This window comes from Gigantopelta aegis, chromosome 9 (genome assembly GCF_016097555.1).
Source record: "Gigantopelta aegis isolate Gae_Host chromosome 9, Gae_host_genome, whole genome shotgun sequence".
NCBI classification, from domain to species: Eukaryota; Metazoa; Mollusca; class Gastropoda; order Neomphalida; family Peltospiridae; genus Gigantopelta; species Gigantopelta aegis.
This window is the reverse complement of record NC_054707.1, coordinates 16,882,587-16,901,450: the sequence shown is the minus strand read 5'-3', so window position 1 is coordinate 16,901,450 and position 18,864 is coordinate 16,882,587. Positions and strand designations below refer to the sequence as shown.

Here is an 18,864-nt window from a genome sequence, read left to right as displayed (position 1 = left end):
CACCCACCCCACCCCCACACACCCCGATGGATCCGTCTCTCAGAAGGGCACATTTTCGTATTGATTATGAGGGAGTAACTGTCCCTTTGCTTATACAGACACCTTCCCCCGCCAATACTACCCTCTGAACATCGCGCGAATTGGCGGGCTTTCTATCACATCAGAATGGCGCGCCTAATACTAATAGTTTATATTTTTCTTTTTGTCTCGATTATTGAGCAGAAGTCACGCATCAACCATCCATTTTTATTATTGATCAATATATCAAAATAGCAACTAAATAATCAACAAACAATTCGATCTCATATCTTTCTGTTTGTGTGTTTAGGAAAAGGCTTACTTCCGCTCGTCTATATTTGAATGCGTCTTCGTATACTACGCATTGGAAATGTTCAGACTATCTTAGTCAACAAAACAAAGTTGCCAAGTAATAACATTTTTAAAATATTCTTTTTCTTTTTTTCTCCCGTTTTCTTTTTTTTCTTTTGGGGTTTTTTCTTCGTCTTTCAGTTTCTAAATGCTCATTAAAATCAGATCTGGAGTTTTACTACCTTCATAAATTCAGCAATCTACAGAATGTCTTTCGACGAAAGTATTAGTCTCTGTCCTCTCTGTCTGTCTGTCTTTCTGTCTTTCTGTCTGTCTGTCTGTCTCTCTCTCTCTCCTCTCTCTCTCTCTCTCTCTCTCTCTCTCTCCTCTCTCTCTCTCTCTCTCTCTCTCTCTCTCTCTCTCTCTCTCTCCCTCCCTCCCTCCCTCTCTCTCACTCTCTTTGTCTGTCTGTCTGTCTGTCTGTCTGTCTCTCTCTCTCTCTCTCTCTCTCTCTCTCTCTCTCTCTCTCTCTCTCTCTCTCTCTCTCTCTCTCTCTCTCTCTCTCTCTCTCTCTCTCTCTCTCTCTTTTTTCTTTTTCTTATTTGTGTGGGTGTGGGGTGTCTTTTCTTTTTTAGCGGGATGCGCCTAATGTTAACAGAATATGATAGGACAAGGGATGGAAACCAGTTAATGTGTTGGCTACTGATCCCCTTCCAAAACACGCCATGCACTGTATACTAACATTGGAGTAGTTAGTAAGCTCCGTGCTCTAGTGGATAAGCTGCTGGACAATCAAGCTGACGACTGTAGTTCAAACCCTGCCAAAGCTGGCTCATACATTCATTCATCTTTATCATCTATCACCCTCTGTCTATCATTCTCATTATCTTAATATAAAAAAAACTTTCCAATTTCTCCCACGATTTCAATTGTTTCGACCCTTTCTGTCAGTCTCCTTCCACTCTGTCTTCTGAGCTGTCCACATAATCGCCTACCTGTCTCAACTTCCTCTACGGGTGCAGTCTCTGTTTATTTCCCTGCACCCACCTGACATCCTCGTCCTCTGCCGCTAATAACGCGGGTCTGGCCCACGGCACTAATTAACGACCGCCGGTAGTAGGGGTGTATAGTAGGTGGTTGGTTACAAGTGTCTCTTAACAATGCCAAAAGTAACTTACTGAACATTCCCCGAAGTGGTCAGACTAAGCCCACAGCTAACAGCTGATGGGGAATGGCAGGTGTGTGGCACAGATAGTCACAAGAGACAAGAGACAAGGACTGGGATGTGAAGGTGGACAGCGAAAGAAGTTGAAAGATAGGAGGAGTTGCCAGATCGAGAAAGGAAACGGGGCAGTGGGATAAAAAAAAATAATAATAATAATAAAAACATTGGAGTAGTTAATATAATATTATAATATTATATGCAAACATATATGTGTATCAGCGTTACAACAAACAGCTTAGCCGGGAAAGCCTCTGGCGAAACTACAGCTCGTTCACAGGAGCACGGAAATCATTTTCATTACCTAAAGTGCTTGTTTCCCTACAGGTTTTAGTCCGCGACACATTTTTATTTGCACATAACACCAGAGACACACGATGTCAATATATACACTGCGAGTTTATATTACACATGACATACGATATTATACAGAATTAAAAATGATTGTACAGCACTAAACGTTTTTCATTAAACAATGCGTTATAAGAGGGATCACGAGTGGCTAATTATTCTCAGACATGGCGCTTATCGCAAAGACAATGTTTCAACTACGCCAGCTTTGATTGGTTATTGCTGGTCGATCGCGAGCGCATGCGTAGAGTTGTCCAAACTCCATTCAGTTCTATTGACACACCCGTTGTTCGCCGTCATCTGCAAATTGTTTTCAATGGCAATAAAAATAGCCTCCTACGTTTCCTACACGGGACAATGCAATGCAAACTTTACACAAGACTGGCCATTTGAAGAGCTGTATGCAATTATTTGAGATTGCTATCAGAAAATCAAACTGGATCAATTCGCTATCATTTGTCAACTACAATGAGTTAACGACTCGTTATGAACACCAAATTAAGCCTGTATCGTGTTGTGTGTACAGCGAGTTGGCTAATTCAAGACTGTAACTCAAAAGTAACAATTAAGTAACATTCGTTAAATATAGGAGTTTGCTAATTGTTTGACTTTGCTAAAAGCGAAACGCAGGGCCGTACCTAGCTTAAAATAACTAGGGTGGAGCAGTAAAAAAAAAATTGAGAAAGAATCAGAGCATAATAATATGTACTGATGGACAAAACATTGTTTTGTTTAGCGACACCACTAGAGCACATTGATGTATTAATCATCGACTATTGGATGTCAAACGTATGGTCATTTTGACACAATCATAGAGAGGAAACCTGCTATATGTTTCCATTAGTAGCAAGGGATCTTTTATATACACCATCCCACAGACATGATAGCACATACCACGGTCTTTGATATACCAGTCGTGGTGCACTGGCGTGTACTGATGAAACAAAAACAGATCACACGAGCAGTAACAAAAAGAAGTTGCTGCAACCAAAATCCTCCCCCGTAATGTTAATAAAGATGTTTAGTTATATTTTGGTGCGTAGTGTCAAATAAAGATGTTTAGTTATATTTTGCTGCGTAGTGTCAATAATGATGTTTAGTTATATTTTGGGGCGTAGTGTCAATAAAGATGTTTAGTTATATTTTGGTGCGTAGTGTCAATAAAGATGTTTAGTTATATTTTGGTGCGTAGTGTCAATAAAGATGTTTAGTTATATTTTGTTGCGTAGTGTCAATAAAGATGTCTAGTTATATTTTGGTGGGTAGTGTCAATAAACATGTTTAATTATATTTTGGTGCGTAGTGTCAATAAAGATGTCTAGTTATATTTTGGTGTGTAGTGTCAATAAAGATGTCTAGTTATATTTTGGTGCGTAGTGTCAATAATGATGTTTAGTTATATTTTGGAGCGTAGTGTCAATAAAGATATTTAGTTATATTTTGGCGCATAGTGTCAGTAAAGATGTTAGTTATATTTTGTTGCATAGTGTCAATAAAGATATTTAGTTATATTTTGATGCGTAGTGTCAATAAAGATGTTTAGTTATATTTTGGTGTGTAGTGTCAATAAAGATATTTAGTTATATTTTGATCCGTAGTGTCAGTAATGATATTTAGTTATATTTTGGTGCGTAGTGTCAATAATGATGTTTAGTTATATTTTGGTGCGTAGTGTCAATAAAGATACATGTGTATTTAGTTATATTTTGGTGCGTAGTGTCAATAAAGATGTTTAGTTATATTTTGTTGCATAGTGTCAATAAAGATGGCTAGTTAAAAAATCATTTTGTTGCGTAGTGTCAATAAAGATGTTTAGTTATATTTTGGTGCGTAGTGTCAATAAAGATACATGTGTATTTAGTTATATTTTGGTGCGTAATGTCAATAATGATGTTTAATTATATTTTGGCGGGTATCTAGTCGTGTTGGCATTAAGAGCAATGAATAAATAGATTCTGCTGCCAAGTCTGCTTTGAAGTTGCCTCGTGCAAGTGTTGGTGTACCGTACAGTCATTTTAAATATCATATTAACCAATGCATGTATATCTTTTTGACGCAAACTTGAGGTATAGGCGTATACGGGCTCCCATTTTGTAACGGGAGAGGCTGGCGTTTGCTCGAATTAAAACACAAAATCCCGAATCTGGATAACAACTTTTGCAAACGATTCAACTAAGTTTGAGGACAGATTGATGGAAATACATGGTATAAAGGTCTCAGGTTAGCACATTTTCCCCAAATATCTGTATAATTTGTATTCGAATTTGAGGCGTCCCCACGCCACACCACCTATCTCGTACGCTTATGACTTAAGGTGCTACTAAAATTAAAATGATAATGTTTTCATTTGGGGCGGGGGTGGGGGGTAATCAGGATTGTCAAAGATATTTCTTTTTATAATATTATTTTAAGCCTTAAATTAAGGGTAGAAGTCTTTTTTTCTGTAGTGGGGCGGGACGTAGCCCAGTAGTAAACTGCACGCCCGATACGCGGTCGGTCTAGGATCGATCCCTGTCGGTGGGCCCATTAGGCTATTTCTCGTTCCAGTCAGTGCACCACGACTGGTATATCAAAGGCCGTGATATGTGCTATCCAGTCTGTGGGATGGTGCATATGAAACATCCCTTGCTACTAATTGGAACGTAGATGGTTTCCTCTCTATGACTGTCAAAAATACCATATGTTTGACATCCAATAGACGATGATTAATAAATCAATATGCTCTAGTGGTATCGTTAAACAAAACAAACTATAGGATTTGAACCTTCACGATGGACCCATTCTTTGATTGGTCCCCCCCCCCCCCCGTTGCCCCTACCAGTGCCCTACGACTGGTATATCAAATGCCGTGATATATGCTATCCTGTCTGTGAAAAGTGCATATAAAAGATCCCTTGTTGCTAATAGAAAACTATAGCGTGTTTCCTCTCTAAGACTACGAATCAGAATCACAAAATTTTTGACATCCAATAGCCGATGATTAATTAATTAATATGCTGTAGTCGTGTTGTTTGACAAAACAAACGTTAACTATAGGATTTGATTTGGTGATGTACATCCTACACCCTCCTCAAATTTCTTTTTACACAGAAGATTGCGACCTTTGATATATGTACAAATGGTACGGCACTGTAAGCTTTCAACAAGGACGGACAGCCCATATCAGTGTTACTTAGAACACAAAATATGACCGGCCTCGGTGGCGTCGTGGTTAGGCCATCGGTCTACAGGCTGGTAGGTATTGGGTTCGGATCCTAGTCGAGGCATGGGATTTTTAATCAAGATACCGACTCCAAACCCTAATTGAGTGCTCCGCAAGGCTCAGTGGGTAGGTGTAAACCACTTGCACCGACCAGTGATCCATAACTGGTTCAACAAAGGCCATGGTTTGTGCTATCCTGCCTGTGGGAAGCGCAAATAAAAGATCCCTTGCTGCCTGTCGTGAAAGAGTAGCCTATGTGGCGACAGCGGGTTTCCTCTAAAAAAAACCAGTGTCAGAATGACCATATGTTTGACGTCCAATAGCCGATAATAAGATTTTTAAAAAATCAATGTGCTCTAGTGGCGTCGTTAAATAAAACAAACTTTACTTTTTTTACAACACATTATGCGTTCAGCTGTCAGTAGCGCTGCTCAGTTGTCTTCAAAACCGTCGATAACGAAGTGATGCTTACTGAGCACTGAACATCGCTGAACATGGCAATTGTATTTTGTAAAACGCTGGCCGATACTAACAGATGATCTTATTTTTGCGATCGGACTGCATCAAAATTGCAACCGCAGATCGAGTTACGAAAAAGATCACCAGAAGAACTCGAAGATTCTCCGGGATTGCATTACACCCACACGACGTTTGGCTGATTACCTATGTAGCGTTGTTGATGACCCAAGATTACCAGCTAGACGCTGGTCAGTGAAGGCAGATCAGCGAAGATTCCTTTCTTCCCACGCAAGCGAATTTCAAGTTTTTGTATTAAGGACATCGGGAGAAATCCGACAACAGGTTGCAGTGACGGTCGTAAGCCTCGCACCATTTACGACGAGATCAGCGCGTCATTTTCTTCCGAGTCTGAAAAACACTCCGCTTAAACGTCGGCGGGAGCGTCGAGACGGTGTAAAGAGTCTCTCGGAGCGGGAGATGTTTTGTCACGAGTCTTAGCCCACGGTGGGAGGTGTTGACACGTGTTTCTGAGTGTTGCCTAATTATTTTTATTATCTGTGTCACCATTTGATTTCATTTCAACTTATTTTCGTGTGCTTATATCCAATTAAGGTTCAAGCGCACGATGTCCTGGTCACACACACCTTAGCTATCTGGGTTGTTTGTCCAGGACAGTGAGTTAGTTGTTAGTGAGAGAGAGAGAGAGAGAGAGAGAGAGAGAGAGAGAGAGAGAGAGAGAGAGAGAGAGAGAGAGAGAGAGAGAGAGAGAGAGAGAGAGAGAGAGAGAGAGAGAGAGAGAGAGAGAGAAGGGGGGGGGGGGTGTAGTGGTCTTACATTTACCCATTGAGTCGTTAAAACTCTCTGCGAACGCTGTACCTACCAGCCTAACCACACCACCGAGGCCAGTTTTGTATCACCGGCGCTTGTGCGAGAATTTCAGCGGGGTGGGGCTCGGGGGGGGGGGGGGGTAGGGCTAGATTAAGGCGACCGAAGTCTATAATGGGGCCGAGTCATATGCTCCTCAGGAAAATATATACATATTAAGAAAAAAGAACATTTGCTTGAGAAAGAAGGGGTTTCGACCCCCTGAAAGTATTTTCCTGGACACGATCCTGTGTCACAATGCTTTCAAGACGGTTCACAGACGATTCGTCCACCGTACAATCCGTCCACCCACCTCGGACAATTCGTCCACTCCAATACAACATTTAGACCAATAAATCTAAAACGTTATTTCTTAGCCATTGAAATGGTTAATTATTTTCGTTTACTGTACTTGAGTGACCAAGTATCTATATGGATATGTCTAATTTCTTGGTGATTAAAAAGCAAACATTTTGGAAATCAATGAAAAATACCTTATTTTAAATGACCTTTTTTGAACATTTATAAAACAAGATGATTAAGGACATGTTAACGGATAAAAAAACAAAAACCTGTATAAATCAGTATTAGAGGCCAAACTAGTTTTTTTGTGAATGAGGGACGGGACGTAGCCCAGTGGTAAGGCGCTCGCTTGATGCGCGGTCGGTTTGATACCGATCCCCGTCGGTGGGCTAATTGGGCTATTTCTCGTTCGATCCAGTGCACCATGACTGCTATATCAAAGGCCGTGGTATGTGCTATCCTGTCTGTGGGATGGTGCATATAAAAGATCCCTTGATACTAATGAAAAACACAAATGTTGCGGATTTACTCTCTAAGACTATATGTCAAAATCACCAAATGTTTGATATCTAATAGCTGATGATTAATAATTCAATGTGCTTTAATGGTGTTGTTAAACAAAGCAAACAAAAATAGTTCTGTGAATGGCTCTTGTCTGTGTGATAGGATAGAATACCATATTAACTTGTATATATCCAATTACGGTTCAGGCACGTCTCTCCCGGGCACAATTTCTGACTGGCTAGATCCGGAACGGGGTGGGGAGTTGGAAATGGGCCGAAATTGTACTTGTGTGTGCGTGTTTATTGGTTTTAATATATTTTATTTATCGAATGTACATTGTTGAATTTGTGAATAAAAAAATATTTTGTTAAATGTTTAGATCTAAAGGGAAAGCCTTTTTTCATACTATAAAATTTACCACAAATTATTTATTTTTGAACCGATTGATTTGTAAATTGCACGCAAAAATAGTATATTTTTGTTATTTCCAAAACATTTTTACTTTCCTTCTTACGTGAAATCAAACTGAAATTATTTACAAAAAAAACTAAACATTTTTATTGAATGATGGGACGGTAAAGATTTTAAAACTTGTTCTATGTGTTTCTGGGTATTGTCTAATTAATATTTTTTATTTTTTATTAATTCTGTCACTATAGTACTTGAATGATCAAGTCATATGAATATATTTCTTTTAAACTTGTGATATCTAGGTTGTGTTTAAAGTACGCCTGTCTCGGACACAGGCGCTGTTCAGTGAAAATCAAAAGTAGTCTTGAAAGGAAACCTGCTACATTTTCCCGTAGACATGACAGCATATACTACGGTCTTTGATATACAGTGAAACCTCTCAAAACCGGACCCTCTGTAAGCCGGAATTCCCTCAAACCGGACATTTTTCACGGTCCTTTAAAAAAAAAAATCGTCGATACAGAACTTAACCTCCTTAAACAGGATACCTCTAAATACCGGACATTATACTTGGTCCCGAGGGTGTCCGGTTTAAAGGGGTTTCACTGTACTAGTCATGGGGCACTGGTTGGGACGAGACACCCCCTTCCCCCGAGAATGGGCTCACCGAGTGGAGTTTTTACCTGGATTATAACTAATATTGTGGGTAGAATTATACAAATACTCGGAGAAATGGCTTCAGGCCATCTCATTTTGCCCGAATATCTTTATATATTTTTCCTGAATTTGAGGATTTGCACTAGGAGGCAGCCCCCACCCACCCACCCCACCCCCCACACACACACACACCCGACAGACACACACGCACACACGCGCGCACCCGCGCACACATACAGACACACACACGTCCCCTCTCTCGTACGCTTACTTGCATCTTCATAAATCAAGGCTAATATTAGCCTTGATTTATGAAGATGGCTTACTTGACGAACGGTTTGATATTGACTGGTGCCATAGTATTCTATCATATCACAGTCCGACGCCATATAACCGTGAATAAATGTGTTAAATAAAAAACATCCTTCTATTATATCGCATTCATCCAACGTTAAAGCTGATTTATATGTCGCGTCGGACGCGTTCGGTTAGGATACGGCAATTGAAATCAATCATTTCTAAAATAATCGCTCGCGGCCGATTAGGATACAGCTTAAACATGCCTCGTGAAAATCACATACACCGTAAGTAATGTGTAAAGTTCTATCCTAACCGGCCGCGACGCGAGCGATGATAGCGATTATTTTAGAAATCATTGATTTATCATTGACAGATTTATATGTCGCATCGCACGCGTGCGGTTAGGATGCGGCAATGGAAATTAATGAGTTCTAAAATAATCGCTCGCATCGCTCGCGTCGCTCGCGGTCGGTTAGAATACAGCTTAAGTTAGTGGTAGAAACAAACTCCCTTATTAAATAAAATCCAACAGACAATAATGTTATCGCGTGTGGCTACAAATAATATATGTTGTGTAAAAGGGCGGACTCAACAAATAGTTTAGGGAGGGAACCAGGGGCGAAAAGGGCACATCCTGAAAAGGGCACTTCACTAAAAATTGTAAACAAATTGTTCAAAAAGGGACGGAACAGGTCCCCGCTGATTATCTCCATAGAATCCGCCCTTGTAATATATATATCAATCAAACTATGACCCATAAACAAGAATACTACGCCCCCTCCCCTCACACACACACCCACCCCACCCACCCCACCCCCACCACTCGCTCAATAGTGCCCACCGACGGAGATCGATCCTAAACCGACGGCGCATCAAACCGGATATGATTTGGTGTAGTGCTACATATAAACTGTAGTATCAGCGAGTTTAAGCAATGGATCATTACACATACAGTTTATTGTCCATTTGGGAAACGGGAGGATTAATATAGTTATATATATTTTTGTTTTATGTTTCTGATGTTATACTTTTTTAAAATGAATAAATAATGGTATTCGTCTGCAACATTTGTTTTACCGTGTTTACATAATCTGTTTTCTATGGAACATTAAACCATCTGCCAGTTTTGATCAGTAACCTTATATTTGATGTGTGCAAATCGTGTTATCTAATACCAGTTTTCGTCCCGTAAGCTAGATAGAAACATTTCATAATAAAATCCAGTTTTAAATAATGTATAAAACATAAAAAAGGAAAAAGGAACTTATGAATGAATATTTGATAACAGCCCAACACGCATACAACAATAAAAACACCATCAGTTAAACTGAGTGTCAAACAAGGTAACAGTTAACAATAAAACAAAAATCTATAATTATCACTGTAAGCCGTTTTAATAGAGTCACAAACTACAATAACATACATGTACCAAAAATGAATCTTCAGGGGAAAAAATCTCCCCCCCCCCCCCCCCCCCCCCCAAAAAAAACCCACAAAAAAAACCCACATTGAACAACAAAGTAAACTAAACTAATTATTTCACGAGGGACATAAACATGATACAAAATGGTAGCTAGTTTAATATCCTATTTATTACCCATAATCGATCTTAATTTATATCACTCAACTGTTTGGTTGACGTTCCTGTAAGGTTCTGATGCGCCAATCGATGACGTCGAAGTGTTACATCCTACTTGCCGTAAGACCATGTGGGACTTTTCACTTTGATAGGTACCAAGATTTGTTTTACCATATATGGGTAATTAGAGAATAACTAACGAGCTACGAGGAATTACGGATTATCTGTCCCGAGTGAATTAATGTTGTAAACCCGAGCCTCTGGCGAGGGTTTTACAGCATTAATTCACGAGGGACAGTTAATCCGTAATTCCTCGTAGTGAGTTGGTTATTCTCTTTATTACCCATTGTCAATCTTTAACGATTTTAAAATTATATTTACGTTCTCGCTGCTGTAACATCTAACAAGCTCTACCAGCCATAACAATATATTCATACGCGCCGTTACCGGTGCACACCCAACAGTATCCACCAAAGAATAGTTCCAAAAAAACCCAGTCAAAATAATAAAATAAAAACATTTTTAAACATTTGTACATATATTTTGATTTTTAATTCCGTAAATGTTCGTATCGTAAAAAAATATTTGAAGTTCGTAATCAAATCACTGGCATGATTCTGCAAGTAAGGTTTTGATTGGTGGACATGAGCTCCAACTGGCTGCTGTTAGATCCACATGTAATAGTGGAGCTAATTTTAATTAGATTGCATTTCTTGTTACATATGATCAAGGAGAATAATAAAATAAAAATAATATATTGGCACACTACATGAAGAAGGGCCCAGTGGTAAAGTGCTCGCTCGGTGCGCTAGTTGGTCTAGGATCGATCCCCGTCGTTGGGCCCATTGCGCTATTTCTCGCTCCAGCCAGTGCACCACGACTGGTATATCAAAGGCCGTGGTATGTGCTATCCTGTCTATGGGATGGTGCATATAAAAGATCCCTTGCTGCTAATTGAAAAAGATTAGCCCATGAAGTGGTGACAGCGGGTTTCCTCCCTCAATATCTGTGTGGTCCTTAACCATATGTCCGACGCCATATAACCGTAAATAAAATGTGTTGAGTGCGTCGTTAAATTTCCTTCCTTCACTACATGAAGAAACACGTCAGTACCTATGTATTTAAAATTAAAGTTTGTTTTGTTTAACGACACCACTAGAGCACATTTATTTATTAATTTTCGGCTATTGGATGTCAAACATTTGGTAAACTGGCACATAGTCTTAGAGAGGAAACCCGCTACATTTGTAGTAGGAAGGGGTCTTTTATATGCACCATCCCACAACCAGGATAACACATACCACGATCTTTGATATACCCGTCGTGGTGCACTGGCTAGAGCGAGAAACGGCCCAATGGGCCCACCGACGGGGATCGATCCTAGACCGACCGCGCATCAGGCGAGGGCTTTACAACTGGGCTACGTTCCGCCCTGCACTACGTATTTAACGGGAATGTTATTGAAAGAGGGTGCTGTCGGGTTTCTTCCTATAGTGTTTTTATTAGTAGTTAATATGTAATATATTTTTTATCGGCGAACTCGAAAGTTATCAATGTAATGGTATTTAGCGTCAAACATAGGGTTATTGTTGTATTAGAGTGGGGATCTTTGCCTACAGTGTGATAGGTAGCAATTCTGTGTTTTCGCTATAGTTATCTCTGGCTCACAGAGCTATCAATACCGTCCAAATGTCCGTCTATCTCTCGAATGGCTGAGTACTCGATCTAGTTTTTGTGCTATATATCTGGGGCTAGCGCATATTTCATTGTTTGTGTTGTTTTTGTGCATTTTTTTGTAGGGGAGGAGGGTATAGCTGTGCAATAGTTTTTTGTTAAAGATCGACTGCAGTCGATGGATTCGGTGGATTCAGTGGTTTTCCCCCACGACTGATACATCAACGGTGGTGATATGTACTGTCCTGTCTATAGAAATGTGAGTAGCCTATGTAGTAGGAGTGGAATTACTCCATCTCTGTCTCTCACACTCTGTCTGTCTCTGTCTCTCCTCATACACACACACACTCTCTCTCTCTCTCTCTCTCTCTCTCTCTCTCTCTCTCTCTCTCTCTCTCTCTCTCTCTCTCTCTCTCTCTCTCTCTCTCTCTCCCTCTCTCTCTCTCTTCGTCCCTCTGTCCATCTCTCGCTCTCTTTCTCTCTCTTTTTGCCCTCTATGGGTCGACACAACTATATGTCAGCCACCAAATAGTCGTTTAAAATGCGCTGAGGTGTCATTATGCAAAATTCCTTTGCTTTCTGAAATCTGTTTTATTAGTAGATACGTTAAAATGAATGTCAGAATATACAGCATATATTACTGTATACCCAGGTCTTTGGTTTGGGCGTTGCTTAGTTGGATAGATGGCTAGATGGGTAAAGTAAACAAGCATCCTGAGAGTACTGCTAAAGCAATACATGTCCTCTACCGGACCCAACAATTTTTCCTATCTCCTAAATTCAGGGGCCATAACTCTGTCAACAGGAGTACCGGTGAGGTACATGATAGCCCTGTCAGGAAAAGCATAGATATTAATGAACATGTTACGGGTATGATTCAATTCAAATTATGTGAACGTTTTGCAATGGGATGGATGAACAGTTTGTTTTGGACCAACTACTGGTGATACTGTACCCATTGGAAAAGATGCTGACCTAGTAATTGTATGTGACACACCGTCATCCCAAGATGTTCCTACATGTGAGGTTTGATGGTCCTGTATGCATCTGTATGCAAGATATGGTCCGGACAAGGATTTATTGTTATGTATAGTAGACCGTGAAAAATAGGTCACAATGGTCTAGTAATTGTACGCGACACACCGCCATCCCAAGTTGTTCCTACATGTGAGGTTTGATAGACCTGTATGCATCTGTATGCAAGATATGATCCCGACAAGGATTTACTATTATGTGCAATAGACCGTGAAAATTAGGTCACAATTACGTAGTAATAGTATGCGACACACCGTAATCCCAAGTTGTTTCAACATGTTAGGTTTGATGGTCCTGTGTGCATCTGTGTGCAAGATATGGTCCAGACAAGGATTTACTGTTATCTGCAGTAGACAATGAAAAATAGGTCACAATGACCTTGTAATTGTATGTGACACACCGCCGTCCCAGGTTGTTCGTACATTTGAAGTTTGATGGTCCTGTATGCATATGTATGCAAAATATGGTCTGGACAAGAAAAAGGTAACAGGCGGACGTACGGATGCACTGTCTGACGGACAACGCCATACCATAATACGATCCATCATAGACTGGCGTATAAAAATGGGCAAATTGTCATGCAAGTTAAATTTGATCTGTAACAGTACGTGATAAAGCTATACACAAAATTGCATCTCAGTATGTCAAGGTATTCTAAAACCAAAAAGATCCGGAAAATATATGTGGGACAGACGAATGGACAGACAGACAGACAGATATACAGACAGACAGACAGACAGACAGACATACGGATATGAGATCGGTTGGACTGGTAGGGGACTAATAAGCAAGTAAGCATGTAAGCAAGCACTTTTTTCTCTTGTTCCAACCAGTGCACCACAACTGGTCAAAGGCCGTGGTATGTGCTTTCCTGTCTGTGGGAAAGTGCATATAAAAGATATCTTGCTGCATTAAAAAAAATGTAGCCGGTTTCCTCTATTGACTATTGAGTCAGAATTACCAAATGTTTGACATCCAGTAGCCGATGATTCACATATCAATGTGCTCTAGTGGTGTCGTTAAACAAAGCAAACACACTTTGAATACTATATATACTAAACAAAATAAATGCAAATATTAATTTAATATTTTTAAATTTTATATTAAATTATTCATTTTGAATCTCATTAGTTGTTGTATGTAGTAAAATTATCAATGTCTTCTTAGTCCTATTTCGATAGTCTATAAATAATATATATATATATATATATATATATATATATATATATATATATATATATATATATATATATATATCACAAAATATTCGCATTTGGTTTCTTGTTCAGTATATTAGTGTAGTGCAACAGATAAAAAAATCAACCTCCACTAAAGGGATTCGAACAACAGAACATCAGTATGAAAGTCCAGCACTCTACCAACTGAGCTACCAGAGAAATTTCCAACAGCTACTGCCAGTATAGGAGCACTTTATGCCAACACTACTATATTAGCAGAAAACAGTTTCATAAACATTCAATGGATTTTGCCGACAGTCAGTTCATCAATAACTACAAGTTAAAAATAATTACCGCTGTCTATTGTAGCTGGACCCGGGCACGTTGTCAACATCAACGTCACATCATCACGTGGGCATGGTGTGATGTCTGAATCGTGACCGTTACCAGTGACAACGTGACGAAATAGTCACTGTCGAATTCCCCGAAGAAAAGACAAATTATTTTAACTTTTAAAATGGTTCTAAACTGACATTCGTCTATCGAATAGTATCGTATTTTAACATCTCCGAGGATCCGTGCGTGTCGGGACATTCATCTGTTAAAGTCCTGAAGGACTATTAATATCCCTACGGTTGAAAATAACGGTTGTTTAACCACGTTACGCCGAGTCTTGACATCAAGACGCTTTATTATACAGCCCATTGGATATTGTATTAATGCTCAACAGTTCACCAAAACAGCCGTCGATTTTATTATTATTATTATTATTAGTATTATTATTATTATTTGATTTATACAATGACTACCTTTGTGAATGGCTTCTCATATTGCATTGACTGGAAATTAAAACGCCTGTGTTCAAAATGTTTAAAGTTGCTCTGTCGCCTCACCATATTATAACATTTACCAAGGTTGGAAATAAGCGGGAGAACTAGGGTTACTTGCCCCCCACTAAAAAAAAAATAATAATAAATAAATAAAATAAAAATAATAATAATAAAAAAATAAAAAATAAAATAATAATAATAATTTTTTTTAAAAATAAATAAACAACAAAAAACAAACATTAAAACCCCCCAAAAAACAACAACAACAAATATAATATATATAAATATATACGAGGGGTGATTGATAAGGTCGTGGCCTAAGGTAGAAGGAAAGAAAGACATGTTTTATTTAACGACGCACTCAACACATTTTATTTACGGTTATATGGCGTCAGACATATGGTTAAGGACCACACAGATTTTTTTAGAGGAAACCCGCTGTCACCACATAGGCTACTCTTTTACGACAAGCAGCAAGGGATCTTTTATTTGCGCTTCCCACAGGCAGGATAGCACAAACCATGGCCTTTGTTGAACCAGTTATGGATCACTGGTCGGTGCAAGTGGTTTACACCTACCCATTGAGCCTTGCGGAGCACTCACTCAGGGTTTGGAGTCGGTATCTGGATTAAAAATCCCATGCCTCGACTGAGATCCGAACCCAGTACCTACCAGCCTGTAGACCGATGGCCTAACCACTACGCCACCGAGGCCGGTCTAAGGTAGAAGGAGTCAGTTTTAGAAACTCAAATACAGTCATTTTTCAACATAGTCCCCTCCTACGTTAACACATTTAGTCCAGCGGTCATGGAGCAGACGGATCCCTTCTGTGTAGAAGGTTCCATTTTGCGCCCTCAGAAAGTGGTCCACAGCATTCATAACATCATCATATGTGGCAAAATTATGACTACCGAACCCCTTTTTCATTTTCGAAAAGAGGTAGTAGTCAGAGGGAGCCAAATCAGGAGAATAGGGTGGGTGTTTGACAAGTTTGAATACACATTTCTGGATAGCAGCCATGGCCACTGTGGACGTATTTGCCGGAGCATTGTCCTGGTGGACGAGCACTCCTCTTGTCAGCTTTCCAGTGCTGTTGGTGGACTACCTAGACAAGGGTCACACTATCACCGGGACCTACTATTCTGATTTTCTCTCGTAGCTGTCTCAGAAGATCAGAATAGTAGGCCCCAGTGATAGTGTGACCCTTGTCTAGGTAGTCCACCAACAGTACTCCTTCTGCATCCCAGAAAATGGAGGCCATCACCATCACAGTCTTGGCTTTCTTGGGAGGCGGAGAACCTGGGTGTTTCCACTGCTTCGATTGTTGCTTCGTCTCTGGTTGGAAGTGATGGACCCAGGTTTCATCCATAGTCACAAATCGCCGAAGAAAGCTGTTGAGATCTGCCTAAAAAATGGAAAGATTTTTTCTTGACATGTTGAGCCAAGTCCGTTTCAGATCAGGTCCAAGGAGCTTTGGGACCCAATGTGCCGACACCTTGGACATTTAAAGTTTTTTGTGGATGACTGCATGGAAGCATTCCTGGGAGACACCTAACTCGGTGGCAGGGTAACGCTCTGTTACTCGTCTGTCTGCCACGATGATGTCATGAATCTTGGCAATGGTCTCCTGTGTGGTGACGGTGATTGGCCTTCCCGGACGGGGGTCGTCTTTCAGATTCTCCCGGCCACGTTTGAATTCAGCAGCCCACTTCTTCACCATGTCGTATGAAGGGGCATCCTCCCCTAGTGTGACCACCATGTCTTCATGGATCTCCTTGGGTGTTTAGCCCTTGAGACCGAGGTAGCGGATGACCGCATGATGGCTGATGTTGTCCATATTATCCGAAACCACCGATGCTCAGTGTTTAATTATCTCTAACAGAAAAACAACTCAAGTTAGTAACTTCAAACAGTCTGTTTAATCATTCAGCAAGTTGAACTGCACTCAAATTCAGTGAAACATGTGCAGCTCATGTACTTCTGCCTTAGGCCATGAACTTATCAATCACCCCCCCCCCCCCTCTCTCTCTCTCTCTCTCTCTCTCTCTCTCTCTCTCTCTCTCTCTCTCTCTCTCTCTCTCTCTCTCTCTCTCTCTCTCTCTCTCTCTCTCTCTCTCTCTCTCTATATATATATATAGTGCCCTCCCCACCCCACTCCCATTTTTTTAATTTTATTTTTTTTAATTTTTTTTTTATTTCACGAATGGCAAACTTTTATTGGGGTGCTCTTTTCAGGGGTGGTACTATGTGCCTTTTGCTAAAAACAATTACTAGTATATCCTGGGTCTACCTTTGTTTTAAAACAAGTAATCCCTATCAATGATACCCATAGCTACCTTTATACAAGGACCTGCGGCAGAGGCGAAACTGAAAACCATTTCCTAGATCCGCGCCTGATCGGAATGTATTTGAAAGTTGGGGGCGCTAGTGTCAGTTCGACGAACTGGCGAATAAAATACATAAGTATTTGAGGGCCCGAATCTGTTGGATTTGCCGACGCCATATAACCGTAAATAAAATGTATTGAGTGCGTCGTTAAATAAGCCATTTCCTTCCTGTTGGATTTAATGTGTTAACATACAGGATATCCAGCCTTCTGACTATTTCAACAGTTAGTTTATTTTAAATCTAAAATCACACATTATAGGCTACTTAGATTTTATTGTTTAGATTATCAATTTCCGTATTTTTTCGAAGTGTCTCTGGTAATCCTGTTGTTTAAAATACAGCAAAATGCATTTTCCATAATTCTAAAGACGCACGTAGGCCTACCTCTGAAAATGAACGATTCTAGAGACGAGCCCAAGTCTATTTGTAGGGGCGGGACGTAGCCCAGTGGTAAAGTGCTCGCTCGATGCGCAGTCGGTCTGGGGTCGATCCCCGTCGGTGGCCCATTTGGGCTATTTCTCGTTCCAGCCAGTGCACCACTACTGGTATATCAAAGGCCGTGGTATATACTACCCTGTCTGTGGGATGGTGCAAATAAAAGATCCCTTGCTGCTAATCGAAAAGAGTAGACCATGAAGTGGCGACAGCGGATTTCCTCTCTCAGTAACTGTGTGGTCCTTAACCATGTCCGACGCCATATACCCGTAAATAAAATGTGATCAGTGCGTCGTTAAATAAAACATTTCTTTCTTTTTTCTTTCTTTTTTAGTCTATTTGTATAGAATATTTCCCGTCGATTATGGACGTGTGTTGTGCGTTGTAAGGTGAGGATCACATCGGTCTGACACAGTGATGGATCTCGGTTTCTGTAAGGGCTTCACAGCACGCCCTTGGGCTACACTTGAAACAGCACATGAAATTGGAGCATACGTTAGTTGGGATGGTGATACGAAAGTGTGTCGGTTTTATCCATTGCCAATAAAGATGTTATATTTTGTTGGGTACTCAGCCATGTTGGCATCAGTTTGCTTTGCCATGTTGGCATCAGTCTGCTTTGAGTTTGCCTCGTGTTGGTATTGGTGTCCCCTACAGTGATTTTAAATATCACACGGGCGTAGAAAGGTGCCAAAAGGTGGGAGGGGGCGCGCGTGTGTGTTGTAAATATAAATATATAAATCCATCGCTGCTGCTACAAAGTGGCACACACACCCCACACACCCCGCTTCCTACGCCAGTGTAGCTAATCATATTAACCTATACATTTTCGACTTGGCAAGATGACTGGGACAGTGCGGTTGCGAACAAGCTTCATTCTGTTAAGCTAGTCCTGAGAAAGTGGCAGTCTTCCTACAGGCGGTGCAGGAAGGATGAAGTAGTCTTGTGTCATACCGGCATCGGCCATACATATTTGACTCATTCATTTGTTTTAAAGGACCCTCCTCCTCGGTGAACATTGTACGCCACATTTTGGTGGAGTGTAACCATCTGTAGCTTGCTTGAGGCGCTTGCGTCGCAGGATCGAACCACCTAGATGGATCCATTCAACTGATTGGGTTTTTTTTTTTCATTCCAACCAGTGTAACATTACTGGTCAAAGG

At 40.4% G+C, this 18,864-nt stretch overlaps 1 protein-coding gene across 1 annotated transcript; it reads right to left on the bottom strand.

Moving 5' to 3' along the window:
* Positions 1-15,983: 15,983 nt before the first annotated feature.
* Positions 15,984-16,637, bottom strand: LOC121381476. The gene is made up of 2 exons (XM_041510795.1): positions 16,461-16,637; positions 15,984-16,283 (listed from the first exon to the last, which is right to left on the bottom strand). Exons 1-2 carry the CDS (start codon positions 16,635-16,637, stop codon positions 15,984-15,986), a joined length of 477 nt encoding a protein of 158 aa, XP_041366729.1.
* Between the last annotated feature and the right edge of the window lie 2,227 nt (positions 16,638-18,864).

Coding starts and splice junctions, on each gene's coding strand:
- LOC121381476 (XM_041510795.1), bottom strand. CDS start 16,637: ATGGTGGTCACACTAGGGGAGGATGCCCCTTCATACGACATGGTGAAG. Junction 16,284..16,460: donor TCATCGTGGCAGACAGACGA/GTAACAGAGCGT, acceptor TCCATTTTTTAG/GCAGATCTCAACAGCTTTCT.